The 13,793-nt window shown below is 38.3% G+C and overlaps 1 protein-coding gene across 2 annotated transcripts in view; it reads right to left on the bottom strand.

The window, feature by feature from the left end:
• The window catches only part of CTNNA1 (catenin (cadherin-associated protein), alpha 1, 102kDa), a 211,806-nt gene that overhangs the window by 139,854 nt on the left and 58,159 nt on the right, over window positions 1-13,793 (bottom strand). For both annotated transcript variants that reach the window (XM_006866127.1, XM_006866128.1), the window contains exons 5-6: window positions 7,557-7,826; window positions 2,308-2,511 (exon numbers count right to left, since the gene is read on the bottom strand). In XM_006866127.1, coding sequence (XP_006866189.1) covers window positions 2,308-2,511; window positions 7,557-7,826 — 474 coding nt within the window. The remainder of the gene's footprint in view (window positions 1-2,307; window positions 2,512-7,556; window positions 7,827-13,793) is intronic.

Here is a 13,793-nt window from a genome sequence, read left to right as displayed (position 1 = left end):
TAAGCCTCTAATCTCATTTTTCTAAGGTAGACTGCCTACAATCAAAACACAGCAATAGCCTAAAAAATTTAATATGCTTCAGTAATTTTACAAGATAATAGAAACAAGATAAACACAGGAAGGCATTCATCTTCACCCTAAGAATTCCTTTATAACTCACCAGTATATATTCATTTATATAGAAATATAAGTAAACTAGGAATTCCTTTATAACTCACCAGTATACGTTCATTTACATAGATATATAAGTGAACAAATAAGATATATGGCAAATGAACGAATGAGAAAGGATCAAAATCCTTTCCTGGAAAAGGTGATGTAAGCAAAAATTACCAGTGACAACAACTAATTCGTCCTTCTCCCCTTAAAATGATACTTAAACAATTGTTATTTATTCCTTCTTTGCCACCATAAAATATTGCCTGTGTATTGTCAAGCTGGTTCTGACTCATACCGCCCAGTATAGGGTTTCTAAGGCTGTAAATGTTTACAGGAGCAGAAAGCCTCATCTTTCTCCCATCGAACAGCTGGTATTTTTGAACTGCTGACTTTGTGGTTAGCAGCCAAACATGTAACCCACTACAATAGCAGAACACCTTAAAATATTGGCTTCAAGATATATAAAACCACATTGTCAAATAGTGATACAATAAAATGGAGAACTGCCTCATAGAGGTTCCCTGGCTGAAATCTACGGAAACAGACTGCCACATTCTTCTCCTACAGAGCAGAGTTAGTAAGTTCAAACTGCTGACTTTCCCATTAGCAGCTGAATGTTTAACCATGATAACACCAGAGCTCCTTACAAGGTCTATAACCCGAAAACAGAAACAAAAAACACTGAGTTGATTCTGACTCAAAGTGACCCTATACAGGGTTTCAGAGACATAATCTTTACAAAGGCAGACAGCCTCAGCTATCTCCCACAGAACTGCTGGTGTCCTTGAACCATGTGGTTAGCGGTCCAACAACACCTAACCCAAAGCACTAGCACATCTCCTTTGTTGTTGTTAAGTACCATGGAGTCAGTTCTGACTCACAGTGACCCCACACAGAGTTTCCAAGGCTGCAATTCTTTACAGGAGCAGAAAGCCTCATCTTTCTCCCGTGGAGCAGCTCGTAGTTTCAAACTGCTGACCTTGAAGTTGGCAGCCTGACTCGTAACCACTACGCAACTTTACTGATCTTAAATTAGCATGAAAAGATTAAAACGAAAGAGGAAGTACAAGGGGTCTTCAAAAATTTCATGGAAAAAAATCTATTTACTTTTAATTCCATTTTTCCACTAACTTTTTAACATTCCCTCATATGAAGGATAGAAAATATAAAAGACATCTGACAATAAAGAAAAATCAACAATTTTTGAAAACAAAAAGGAGTCAAATTTCACAGCACTGGATATTAAATATAAACCTAAAAATTTTTGCTTAAATATTATCCAGTTTGCCTAATTGTTGTTGTTACGTGTCTTTGAGTCGGTTCCTGTATAGAGTTTCTGAGGAGTAGATGGAGAGTATGAATCACTGACCAACCTTGTAGTTCAAACCAACCTTATGGTCCAGTGCCATACCAGGACTCCAGTTTGACTAATGGTAACTGCCTAGTTTTACAATGGTTTGTGGGGTCATAAAATTTATTTCATAAGCTGTAAATATTAGTAAGATGGATATTCAGCCTATTCTTTGTCCAAAATGAGATGTCCATCTAGACGCAATTATTTAATTTATGTTGTGCAAATCTCTAGGAGATGCAATCATTTAAATATCAAACTTACTTTCAAAAGTTTCTGAGAAAAAAGAGGTTAAGAAAGTGTGTGTGCACATGTATCTATTTAAGGGGAAAGGAAGTAAATGTGGGAGAATGTTAATTGGTGAATCTAGATATATGGCTAGATATATGGTATATATATACATCATATGATTCTTGTAAGTTTGAAATTTTTCAAAATACAAAGCTAGGGAGAAAAGTCACCCAAAAGGCCACTTTTCTGTCCCTTAAAGAATTTACCCATCCCAAAATGTCAAGGCACCGAAGACATAATTGACGATTTACAGTTTAAACATTTCAGATTCACCATCTGTTGTGAAAGGAGTCCTAGTGTGGCAATGCAGGATAATGCACTGAACTGCAAGGTCAGTTTGAACCACAAGGCTGGTGGTTTAAACCCACCAGCCACTCCTTGGAAACCCTATACAGGGTGAGAATGGGTTGAAACCAACTCGACAGCACTAAAAACAACAATAACTCTATTATGGAAAACTCCTCAGACACAAATATGCGGCTTCAAAGGAAAATTCTGACACTTACATTGCCCATATACTCAGAGAGCAGGTCCTGCAAGGCCTGGCGAACTGCATTGCACTCTGCCACAATTCGCTCACGCCGATCATCACGTGTGCACGATGAGTCTGCCATCAGGGCCGCTCCACTAATGATGCTTTCCAGGCGTTCCTCAAGGGAAGGCCTAAAACGTTCCTCGCTGAAGCTCAAGGGGTCCACGATGATTTGTTTCTGTGGAGGAAGCATTATTGAATGTTAGTGCTAGACACGGTTTCCTCCCTTTTCAGGCAAGTGTTGATACCATAATTGAGTCCAGCACATGAAAAAAAGTTACTTTATACCAAATAAGGTGGCTTCTGGCAGATCATTTCCGAAAGAAGATACTGGAAGCAAACTTTGTCTGGGTAAGATATGATACAAAAAGTGTAAGTACAAATATGTCGCCATAAAAACATTGTCTGGGTAAGATATGATACAAAGAGTCTAAGTACAAATATGTCAGCATAAAAACAGTGTTGAGGGAGAGAAAGGAACAGGCAGAAATATCACCATAGAAAGCTTGTAAATCCATCTTCTGCCTATAACTGATTGGAATACCTAAAATGGGGCAACAACGTGCCCAGTGATGGAGGCTTCCTGCGGAGCCTCTGCATTACATAAGACTATAGGTGAAATCCTGAACAGCTTCCAAAATCTTCAGATGTGGGAAATTTCCTCTTGAAAGGACAGGCAGACCAGCCTGTAGCGGCTAGAAGAACAGAAGATACTTCTTGAAAGAAAGACTGACAGGAAAAATACAAAACAATAGAGGCAGTCCAACTGATTATTACAAGAACAAGCAAGTTGCTCAACCAGGAGACATCAAAGCAAGGGGTCGGGTCCCATCAGAGCAAACCCCCTTCCAAGACTAAGACTCAATGGGAATACACGCTCTGATTGATGACCACGTAGGTCACCGATAAGGGGAAATGAGGGAAAAACAGCAATGAAGCTGTGAGCTAAGCCTTACAACATTCAATAGACTCCTGTGAACCCGGGTGGAGACCTGGTTGGCCAGCAGTATGGCAAGACATGGGCACTCTTGGGCCCAGAGTCAGTGACATAGCTACAGAGGAATAGAGTGGAGAGTGAAGCATCCAGCTGATAAGAAGAGAGGGCATATGCACAAGAACCCCTATACTTGCAGATAATACCCACTTGACCTGGCTTCAATGACTGGATGATCAGAGCTCAACTAGAAGAAGAAAGAAGAGGAAAAAAAGAGTCATCTGATACAATTTGATGAATTTGACCTATACCTATGGATGCAGTAGTAGCTCAAATGCGTGAACAAATCTTTACAGCAAGGATCATCCCGCCCCCCATCCATACACAGAGTAGATAGGGATGGGCAACTTGGACATTGGACATTGGCTACCCAAAATGGGGGGGGGGGAGACACACTATGAAGTCAAGAAGTGACTGGCTTACAAGCTTTCAGGAGGGAACCTAGATCCTGAGGGCGTGGAGCAAGGTAGAATCTCCACTGAATAGTATCCAATCTGTCTAGGCAGGGCTGATGAAAGGAAATGCGGATAGGTCTCTTGTGATACAACAGTGAATAATTGTTATCAGGACTGATTTTGAGGGTTGGAAATGTAAAGGGTTTGTATCAAGGAGGGGAGTGATTAACTTTCAGTCTAGGAGCGGAGGTCGCTGGGACCATCAAGGGAGAAAAGCGGAGAGTGGGACCCTACTCAGAGAAGCAGTGATGCCTGAGATGGAGCAGCTGGGGACTTCAGACCCAGAGAGGGACAGGGGCTGTGTACTGATGACCCCAGCGGGGGTGGGGAGGGTGCAGGCTTGTAGGATATACCCTTTGGTTGGTTGATGATACATGGAAGGGATTTTAACCATGGCAATGAAACAATGTAAGATAGGATGAATGTAAAACTAATGTTCTCCCACAAAACTATCACATAATTCACAATAAAACATTAAAAATAAAAAGTGTTGAATGTACTTACCTTGCTTTTATTAAAACAAAACAAAAACCACGTGTTACACAGTTTTTGCAGTGTGACCCCTCTGTGCATTAGTTTCCTATGCACAGTACATGTATGTGTGCACATTACTTATATGAAGTCAGCCTGTACAGTAATTGTAAGCCATGTTATCAACTGAGATTTACACAAAACATGTTATCTCTTTATTTGGGTGTGTACAGTATACAATTGCTAAATTACATTAGTAAAACTGTTTCCTTTTATATAAAAAAAAAAAATTGGCCTCAAAGTTTCTGAAAGGAACGCATTTATAAGGAAATTCCAACTATTCTTCTCACCTCATACATCTAATCAAATTTTATAAATGACTCTTAGTCACAAATTTATCCCCACTGTGTCCATGAGATTTTCCTTCCTCAAAAACCTGCAGGTATTCTGTAAAACATGATGTGAACACTTCCCAACAAAGCCATTCTGTGAGGTCTATCTGTCCTAAAATGAACAAATATTTCCTATGACTCCATTTAAAACACCTTTACCAGTGACTAAAGTTTGTTCACAAGCAAGCTGTAGGTAAAGGTCAAACATCACCACCACCCTATTCCTCCACCCCGAACCCCAGTTACTGGCCTCATTTCAACTTCTCTACTTGATACAATTTATTCTCACACGGATAAATGCCTGTACAAATATTTTGCCTTTGTAAATTTTCTTCCTAGAGACTATGTTCCTATTGATTTCAACTTAAATGCCATTTGCCCCCCCTTCAGAAAACTTGCCCTTTTCCAGTAAATATACATCCCTTCCATTCCTTTCAAAGAAATCTCAGTTTTACAATTGGACATGCAATATAGAGTTATTAACCTACATTTTAACTGATTTTTCTTACTAGATAAAGGTACTACAGGATTTATCTAATCAAAACATCATTCTATATGCTTGCAGTCAACAGGAGTAAGTTAATGGTCATAGAAATTAAATAAAAGAGTTTTAGAGCAAAGGATCTGAGATCACTTAGCCTAAATAACTACCTCATTTTACAAATAAACTAGCCCCAAGAAGTTACGTAAGGAGCTCTGGTAGTGTAGTGGTTACGAATCGGGCTGTGAACTGCAAAGTCAGCAGTTCGAAACTACCAGCTGCTCCACGGGAGAAAGATGAGGCTTTCTGCTCCCGTAAAGATTCACAGCCTCAGAAACCCTGTTCAAGGTCGCAATGGATCGGAACTGACTCAACGGCACTTAACAACAAGTTATTGTAACTTATGATATGTTTTAGACAACTGCAGGCAAAATGCTATCCTTGCTGTCTTAAAAGAGGCAAATACTTAATACTTTCCTGAGTAGTGAAAAGCAATGTTGTTGTTGTTGTTAAGTGCCATAGCAACACTGGATAGGGTTTCCGAGGAGCAGCTGGTGAGCATGAACCGCCAACCTTGCAGTTCAAACAGCTTTGCAGTCTGGCGCATTAACCCACAGCGCCACACCAGGACTCCAGTGAAGAGCAATAGTGCCAGTAAATTCTAAGATACATCACAAGTGAATGCTTATAAAGATACATCACAAGTGAATGCTTATAAAGTCATTTAATGCTTAAAGTTCTAAGATAAAAATTAGTTCTAACACCAAGCATGGTCTTTAAGCTTAATATAATATTGTCTTTATGATTTATGAAAAGTCTTATTAAAATATCCATACATATATCAACAAGGATCCAAGTAACAAAAAAAAGTGAGACAAAGAAAAGATAAAATGAAAAACTGTAAAAAGCAAAATGCATTCCACTATATTGATCTATAGAAGAGCTCTGGTATCGCAGTGGTTACGAATCAGGCTGCTAACCTCAGGGTCAGCAGTTCGAAACTACCAGCTGTTCCGAGGGAGAAAGATGAGGATTTCTGTTTCTGTAAAGATTTACAGGCTCAGAAACCCTGTATAGGGTCACTAAACCCTGTACAGAGTCGGAACCAACCAACTCCACAGAACAACAACAACATATTGATCTATACCTCAAAGCATTCTCTTTACTCATGCAAAGATAATGATTACCTAAACTCAATGTTCTCTTACTTTAATATTTTAAATTATACATACATACATATACCTTTAAAACAATCTACTGGAAGTCAAATAAGGCCTTGTAGGTAGAATTAAAAACACAAACACATCAAAAAAATTAAGATTGGAGTTGTACACATAGGAGAGTAATCTGTCGCATCTATTATAAAAGGTAATTTGATAGCATTAAGCTAAGAAAATATTTTAAACTCCAATTTGCTCCCAACTTGATTTAATTTGTACATTATTTCCATTTTGTCACTGAGACAGTAAGTATAGAATCCCCCTATAATTTGAAAATAGACCATTCCTACAAAACCTTTCAGTAGCAAAATACAGTAAAGCAAGGATGCAATTACCATTAGCTTATATGTAGAAATCTTTTGAGGGGTTAATGCGCCAGACTACAAAGTCGTTTGAACTGCAAGGTCAGGAGTTCAAGCTCAGCAGCTGTTCCTCAGAAATCCTATAGAGGGTCGCTATGGGTCAGAACCGACTTGGCGGCACTTTAACAACAGACTGAAAAATTAACTTACTAAATCATAATAAAATTTTAAACCAAAAGCAACAATAACATAAACTGTTGACGGACAAGTTTTAAAGCTGTAACAGCTTGATGCTGAGATATTGATAAAAGAGCACCTCAGGGTGTGCTCTGCATGCTCACTGCAAAAGTAACGCTTCTGACTTTTTTTCTAGTAAAAATCTTCAAATCTCTTTCCACTAGTGAAGATATTTCTGTAGGTCTTTCATAAAATCAGAGTGTCATAAAGCAAACATTTAAAAAGCAGGAGATATCTGTACATCTAAATAGACAAGAAAGATTATGACATGAGCATTTCTGTTCAGGTTACTTATGACACCATCTGTATCTCGTACAAGACTACGAGCTCTTGGAAGGGTCTATGTTGACCTGGCTTCTGTATGTCCCATAGCTTCTGCCAGAAGGACAAAATCTTGGTTGAAATCAACCAAATTCACACCCTCAATAAAGAACAAACTCATAGGAAGCACAACTTACATAAAAGAACTCAAAAATAAAAAAAAGAAAAGATAAATGCTTTAGGTCAGGTCAAGATCAAGCAGGCTGATGATTCATAACAATTTTCTTTCAACTTAAACTGCAAATCTAAATGGAAATTGAGCTTTCATAAGAAAGCTTCATCACATTCCTAGCTTGTCATCTTTTAGGGAGTGGTCAAGACCCTGAAGTTTCCTCCCAAGTGTAACTTACATCAAAGTTATTGAGTGCATAAGCCAATTCTCCTCCACCACCACCCTGGTGCTGAGAAGCATCATCCGACGCAGTGGCCTGGGCAGCATTGGAAATGCCTGTGACTGCCTGCTGCAGCTGCTTGTATATTAGGTCCCTGTTGGCCTTATAGGCTGCAACATCAGGGTGCTGTAGGCATGCCTGGGATGCAGTATAGAGGATTGGAACATTCTTCTGCAGGATTCCTCTGGCTGCAGCCATCTGATCACGATGGCCCACATCTTTCAGCTCCTACAAGTGAAAAACAAGAAATGGAACAGTGTTTATATGTGTTCTAGGCATATGAAAATGTGTTAGCAAATAATGAAAGCTAAAATTTCTATACCAATCGACACAATGTTTTCATTAACAGTCTGGCTCTGAACTCTGTAACCAGACAGATCTAGAATTAAACCTCCAACTCTACTTCGTACTTGCTGTTTTGATCTTAAACTTGTTACTCAGTTTCTCCATCAGCAAAACATGAGTATAGTCTCATATACTTGTTTAGAAGATTCAATGCAATAATCCAGTAAAACACCTAGCACAGTACAAACAAGGCACTAAATGACAGGTAAAACATAAAACTGTTTAGCATCTTGATTACAGTTACATAAAGGTGCATATACCTATCCCAGCCAAAATAAAGACATCATTTGGAGGTACCGTTCAACAAAATAGACTATTATAAGGACTTTTCTTTTAATTATTATAAAAATTCATGAAGAGTTTTGTGAAAAATGGAATAGGATAGCACAAGTGTATATGGACTATACAAATTGATAAGGGGAAGGGGAGGAGGTAGCAGCCTATTCTCACAACTACACAACTCCCCTGAGTTCCTTGTCAAAAGACCCCAAAAGACCACCTTATGACATAGAACTGCTCTTTATTCACTCAGTAAAATCAAACAGTTCATGGATCAAAAATAAATAGGTAACTTGGCGTAAGGCCAAGACCCATGTACTCTATGATTTCAACCCACAATATTATAATATTCTGTATAATCAAGGTCTTCAAAGATACCTTTCCTTTTTCAATCTGTTTTACTTCTTAATTAGAGTGCAGTTAAAAGGATTTACTATCTCCAGATACAGTTGTTGTTGTTGATGTTCTTAAGTGCCATCAAGTTGGTTCTAACTCATACCAACTCTGTATAGGATTTCCTAGCCTGGTGAGTGTGAACCACTACCCTTGTAAGAACTGCTAAATAACAGATTTACATTACCAACAATAAGACTACAATAAAGTATTTTTGGTACTCCATTGTTGTGTATTCAGAAGAGGCAAACTGCAAAACCAAACCCACTGCCAGAGTCATTCCAACTCACATTGTTGTTGGGTGCTTGTTGTTGAATTGGTTCCTACTCATAGTGACCCTATCTATACACAACGGAATGAAACAATGCCTGGTACTGAACCACTCTCACAATTGTTATATTTGAGCACAATGTTGTTGCTACTGGTCAATCTATTTCATTGGTGGTCTTCTTTTTCATTCACCCTTTCCCCCATTTCCAAGTATGATGTCCTTTTCTCCAGAGACTGTATCCTACTAACATCTCCAAAGTACTCCTTGCTTATAAGGAGAAATCTGGTGGTACTTATTCCTAGGCTGATTTGTTTGTTCTTCTGGCAGTCCATGGTACTTTCAATATTCTGAACACCATAATTCAAATCCATCAATTCTTCTATGGTTTTCTTATTCACTGTCCAACTTTCACATGCACACCAGGAAACTGAATATACTATGGTGTGTGTCAGGAGCACTTTAGTCCTCAAACTGACCTGTGCCCTTTAACACTTTAAAAAGGCCTCGTGCAGTAGACTTGCTTAGTGCAATATGTTATTTGATTTTTCCACTGGTGCTTCTATGAGTCTTGATTGTGGGTCTTTGGCAACTTCAATATTTTCTCTACTCATGTTTATTTCTTGGTCTAGTTGTGAGGTCTTTTATTTATATTGAAGAGCAATCCATACTAAAGGCTTTGATCTTTATCAATAAATATGCTTTGATCTTTATCAATAAATATTTCAAGTCCTTTCACTTTCACATTTTCCAACTTTTGATCCTTCCTCTATTCCCAACATTCACATTCCAATCACCAGTAATTATCAGTGCATGTTGTATGCAAGTTTATTCAAATTCAAACAGTAGAAGTTGGTAGAATTCTTCAATTTCAAAATCACTGGCTTTAGTGGTATGTAAATTTGAGTAACACTGGTATTAACCAGTCTTCATGTGGATATTATCCTATCACAGACACCACTGTACTTCAAGATAGATCTTGATATGCTCTTTTTTGAAGATGAATGCTAAGTCATTCCCTCTTAGTTTGCCATAACCATATGTCTGTCTGATTAAAAATGAATAATACCAGTCCATTTCAACTAACTAAGGCCTAGGATATAAATCTGTGTGTGTTCCATTTCATTTTTAATGATATCTAATTTTCCCATGGACTCTTGGTGTGGGTAAGCACGAGACTGCAAACCACAAGGTCAGCGGATCAAACCTACCTAAGCTGCTCCTCAGAAATCCTGTACAGGATTACTGAGTCAGAATCAGCCTAATGGCAATTAACAACAACTTTCCCATATTCATATGTCATACATTCTACATTCCAATTGTCAATGGATGTTTGATGCTGTTTCTTTTCATTTTGAGTTGTGTACCATCAGCAAAAGGACCTCTGCTGGCGTAGTGGTTACGAATCGGGATGCGAACCTTAAGGTCAGCAGTTTGAAATTACCAGCTGTTCTGCAGGAGAAAGATGAGGCTTTCTGCTCCCATAAAGATTTACATTACAGCCTTGGATACCTGTACAGGGTCGCTATGAGTCAGAACAGACTCCACAGCACATAACAACAACAACTTTCAGGAGGCAGCTCTAAAGTCATATTTTGACTGCTTTCCAAGGTGAGGGGCTTATCTTCTGGCACTGCATCTGACAATGTTCTACTGCTACTCAGTATGCTTTCAGTGACTAACCTTTCAGAACTCCTCTACCCCTCCTTCTTCCTAGTCTGGAAGGTCCAATGAAACCTATCCCAGCAACTCTTTATAGGATTTCTGAGTCTGTAAATCTTTACAGGAAAAGAAAGCCTAATCTTTCTTTTTTGGAGTGGGTGGTGGATTTGCACTGCCAATCTTGTGGTACTTACCCTATAGCACCACCAGGGATCCTTTAGTAAAAGTTTTTAGAAGTTGTGGATCAGCATCACAGAGGAGGAACATACGCTAATGTTAGCTGACCACTGTTTCAACTTCATTTCGGCATGTGATCAAAGAATTTTGGTGTTGCGGTCATCAACTGAATCCTAGTTGTTGAACAACGACTATTATATGTGTAAACAATGACAGAAAATAGACTAACCTACAAAGGCCAAAGTAAATTACTCAATTGAAAATCTGATTTATTTATTTACTGGCTCATCTTTGTACATTAGTTCCTATGTAAATATTAGAGATAACACACTGGCTTCCTTTTTCTGAAATTTCTTCTCAGTCACTATCTTAGGTTTGCATCTTTATTCAAATATTGTATAATATGACAGCTTACTTTCCTCCTAGAAATCTCTTCTCGTTTTGCATCTGAATTTGCAACTAATAGCTCACAGCCTCCAAATGCCCTGTAGCTCAGTATATTAGGCTAAATATTCAGAAACAAGACCCTGTGGATTTAGAAAATCAGTGATCAGTTCAAGACTCAAGTACTTTGTATGACAAGAAGCTGGTACTTAAACAGCTGGCACAAACTTTTTTGTATGGCAGTATCTAAATTATCTTTCTCTCACCACAATCTTAGGGACTCTCTTAGTCTTCTAGAGAGACATTTGCCTTTAAGAATTTACATTGTTCCTGTGTTTTATAAAGTGCTTTGCCATCAGCTTTGGCATTCTTCCTAAGTACCTGTAACACAGAGAAGGACAGCACCTAATACTGGTTACCAAAAGCACACGGTCACCTAAAGTTAATAGGTCTAAGAATTACTATTCAACAGTTTACTTTCCTAAATTGAGACTGGTATGATAAATGTCTACCTTTCCAAAGACTGGTGGTGGTAGTGGTTATGTGTCGTGGAGTCGGTTACATTTGGTTAAATTTTCAAAAACAAGAACATAAAGATTTATAGAATCAGGAATAATTTCAAGACCCAAGTTATGACAGGGTCTGAGATTAACCATTAGGGTTTGAACAGCTGGTGAACGTGTTCTGTGTAACATTTTCTAAATGTCCAGCCTTCAAAACAATGTATTTCTGGTAGATTCCTATTCATCAAGTATTGTTGTTGTTGTTGTGACGTGCCGTCACGTCGGTTCCAACCCATAACAACCTGTATAAAGTTTCCAAGGAGCAGCTGGTGAGCTTGAACTACCGACTCTGCAGTTCAAACAGCTTTGCAGTCTGGTGCATTAACCCACAGCGCCACACCAGGACTTCTCATCAAGTACAGTGGATATATTTTAATATATGATGAAAATGACAAATAAATATCACAAGCTGTCCTACCTTCTCTCTTCAGAACTGTTATACTTTCTCTCTTTAGAACTGTTTTTGCCTTAGTACAAGGAAACTAGATTTTGTTACGCAATGATAGAAATCAGACCCTATCAAAACACAGCACTATTTGTTGTAAGAATAGTGATCAGTTAAAAGTGTTCTATTCAAGATATACACAGTGTTGTTAAGAAGGAGTCCTGGTAGCTCAATGGTTAAGCTATGGACTGCTAGCCAAAAAGTTGACTTTTAAACCCACCCAGCAGCTCTGAGAGAGAAAGACCTGGTAATATACTTTCATAAAGATTATCCTATGGGGCAGTTCTACTCTGTCATGTGGGATCACTGTGACTCAGCTTGAGAGCACAGTGCTGGTAAATAATTCAGATTACTAAGAAAAGAGCTATTAAGTAATCTAAAAAAAAAAATTTTTTTTTTTTAGTCCGTTGATCTTTAAATACCATGATTTCCAACTTCACCAATGTAGTTATGGTTCAAAAAACTCAAGAGCAGACAAAAAAGCATAAAGAGGAAATAATGAAATTCAATGCAATTTGAAATATCTATTCCAAACAATGAGCAATAAAGGCTAGCTTCTGAGCAATCTATAACACTGTCTTACCCTAGAGCTGAAAATTAAAAGTTTTCATCTCCTTCTTAGCAATATAAAACTGTAGCTTTGATCAGATATCTTCTCTTGGAGTCAACAACAACACTTAAAGAAACAGTACCTAGGCCAACAACCAACACGCTACAGATCAGTTAAAAAAGGAATGTTGGTAGTACCATTGCCAATGGCTCTGTTCAAGTTTTAAGAAAAATAATCATGGAAGTCAGAGTTCATAGGCTAGCTAAGAAATAAGATGCATCACATTCTCTTTTTTTTTTTCTTTCTTTATTTTCTTTAAAGTTTTCACAAAATATCTCAACAACCTCTAAGTAACTGGGAGGGTAGAATGCAAACACCAAAGCATTCCATTTCTAGTATATTTGAGAGACAGGTTCAATAACGTGAAACAGAGTGACCTTCCCTCACAGAAACCCGATTGATGCCAACCAATTCTTACTTTTTCCATCACTTTTACCCTCAAATAAGAGACATGAGCTTAAATGGAAGTCAGTATCATTAGTCAGCAAATATTTTAGCCCAAGAAACAAGTAACAGATTAGAATACTACTAATAATAATCATCCCATTACAGGGTAGATCAGCAGTACAGTAAAGTGGTTTATTTATTCATTCATTCTTTAAACAAAGATTTATTGGCCACTACCTACTAGGTCTAGGCAGTGTTCTAGAAAATAGAGAACAAAAATGTAATCTTTAAGAAAAAAAAAAGTCAAAATGTCTGTCCTCTAAAGCAAAACCATGTGGATTCAAATCCTGGCTCCAACAATTCACTGTGCTGCGTACACAATTTAATATGTGGCTAGTACTGTATTTAAGGAGCTCTTGCAGCACAGTGGTTACGAATCAGGCTGCGAACCTCAGGGTCAGCAGTTGGAAACTACCAACTGTCCCACGGGAGAACGAAGACTGAAACAATGTCCGATCCTGGGCCAACCTCATTACCGCTGCCACACGTGACACCATCAATGATGCCACCTGGCTGATCTCGTTGGGGGTCTTCCTCTTTTTCTCTGACCCTCCATCTTACCCAGCATGACATCCTTCTCCAGCGACTGTTCCCTCCTGACAATATGTTCAAAGTATGAGAG

Source organism: Chrysochloris asiatica, unplaced genomic scaffold (genome assembly GCF_000296735.1).
Source record: "Chrysochloris asiatica unplaced genomic scaffold, ChrAsi1.0 scaffold00087, whole genome shotgun sequence".
In the NCBI taxonomy this organism is placed as follows: domain Eukaryota; kingdom Metazoa; phylum Chordata; class Mammalia; order Afrosoricida; family Chrysochloridae; genus Chrysochloris; species Chrysochloris asiatica.
Note: the sequence above shows the minus strand (reverse complement) of the source record. Positions and strands in the feature narration are given on the sequence as shown.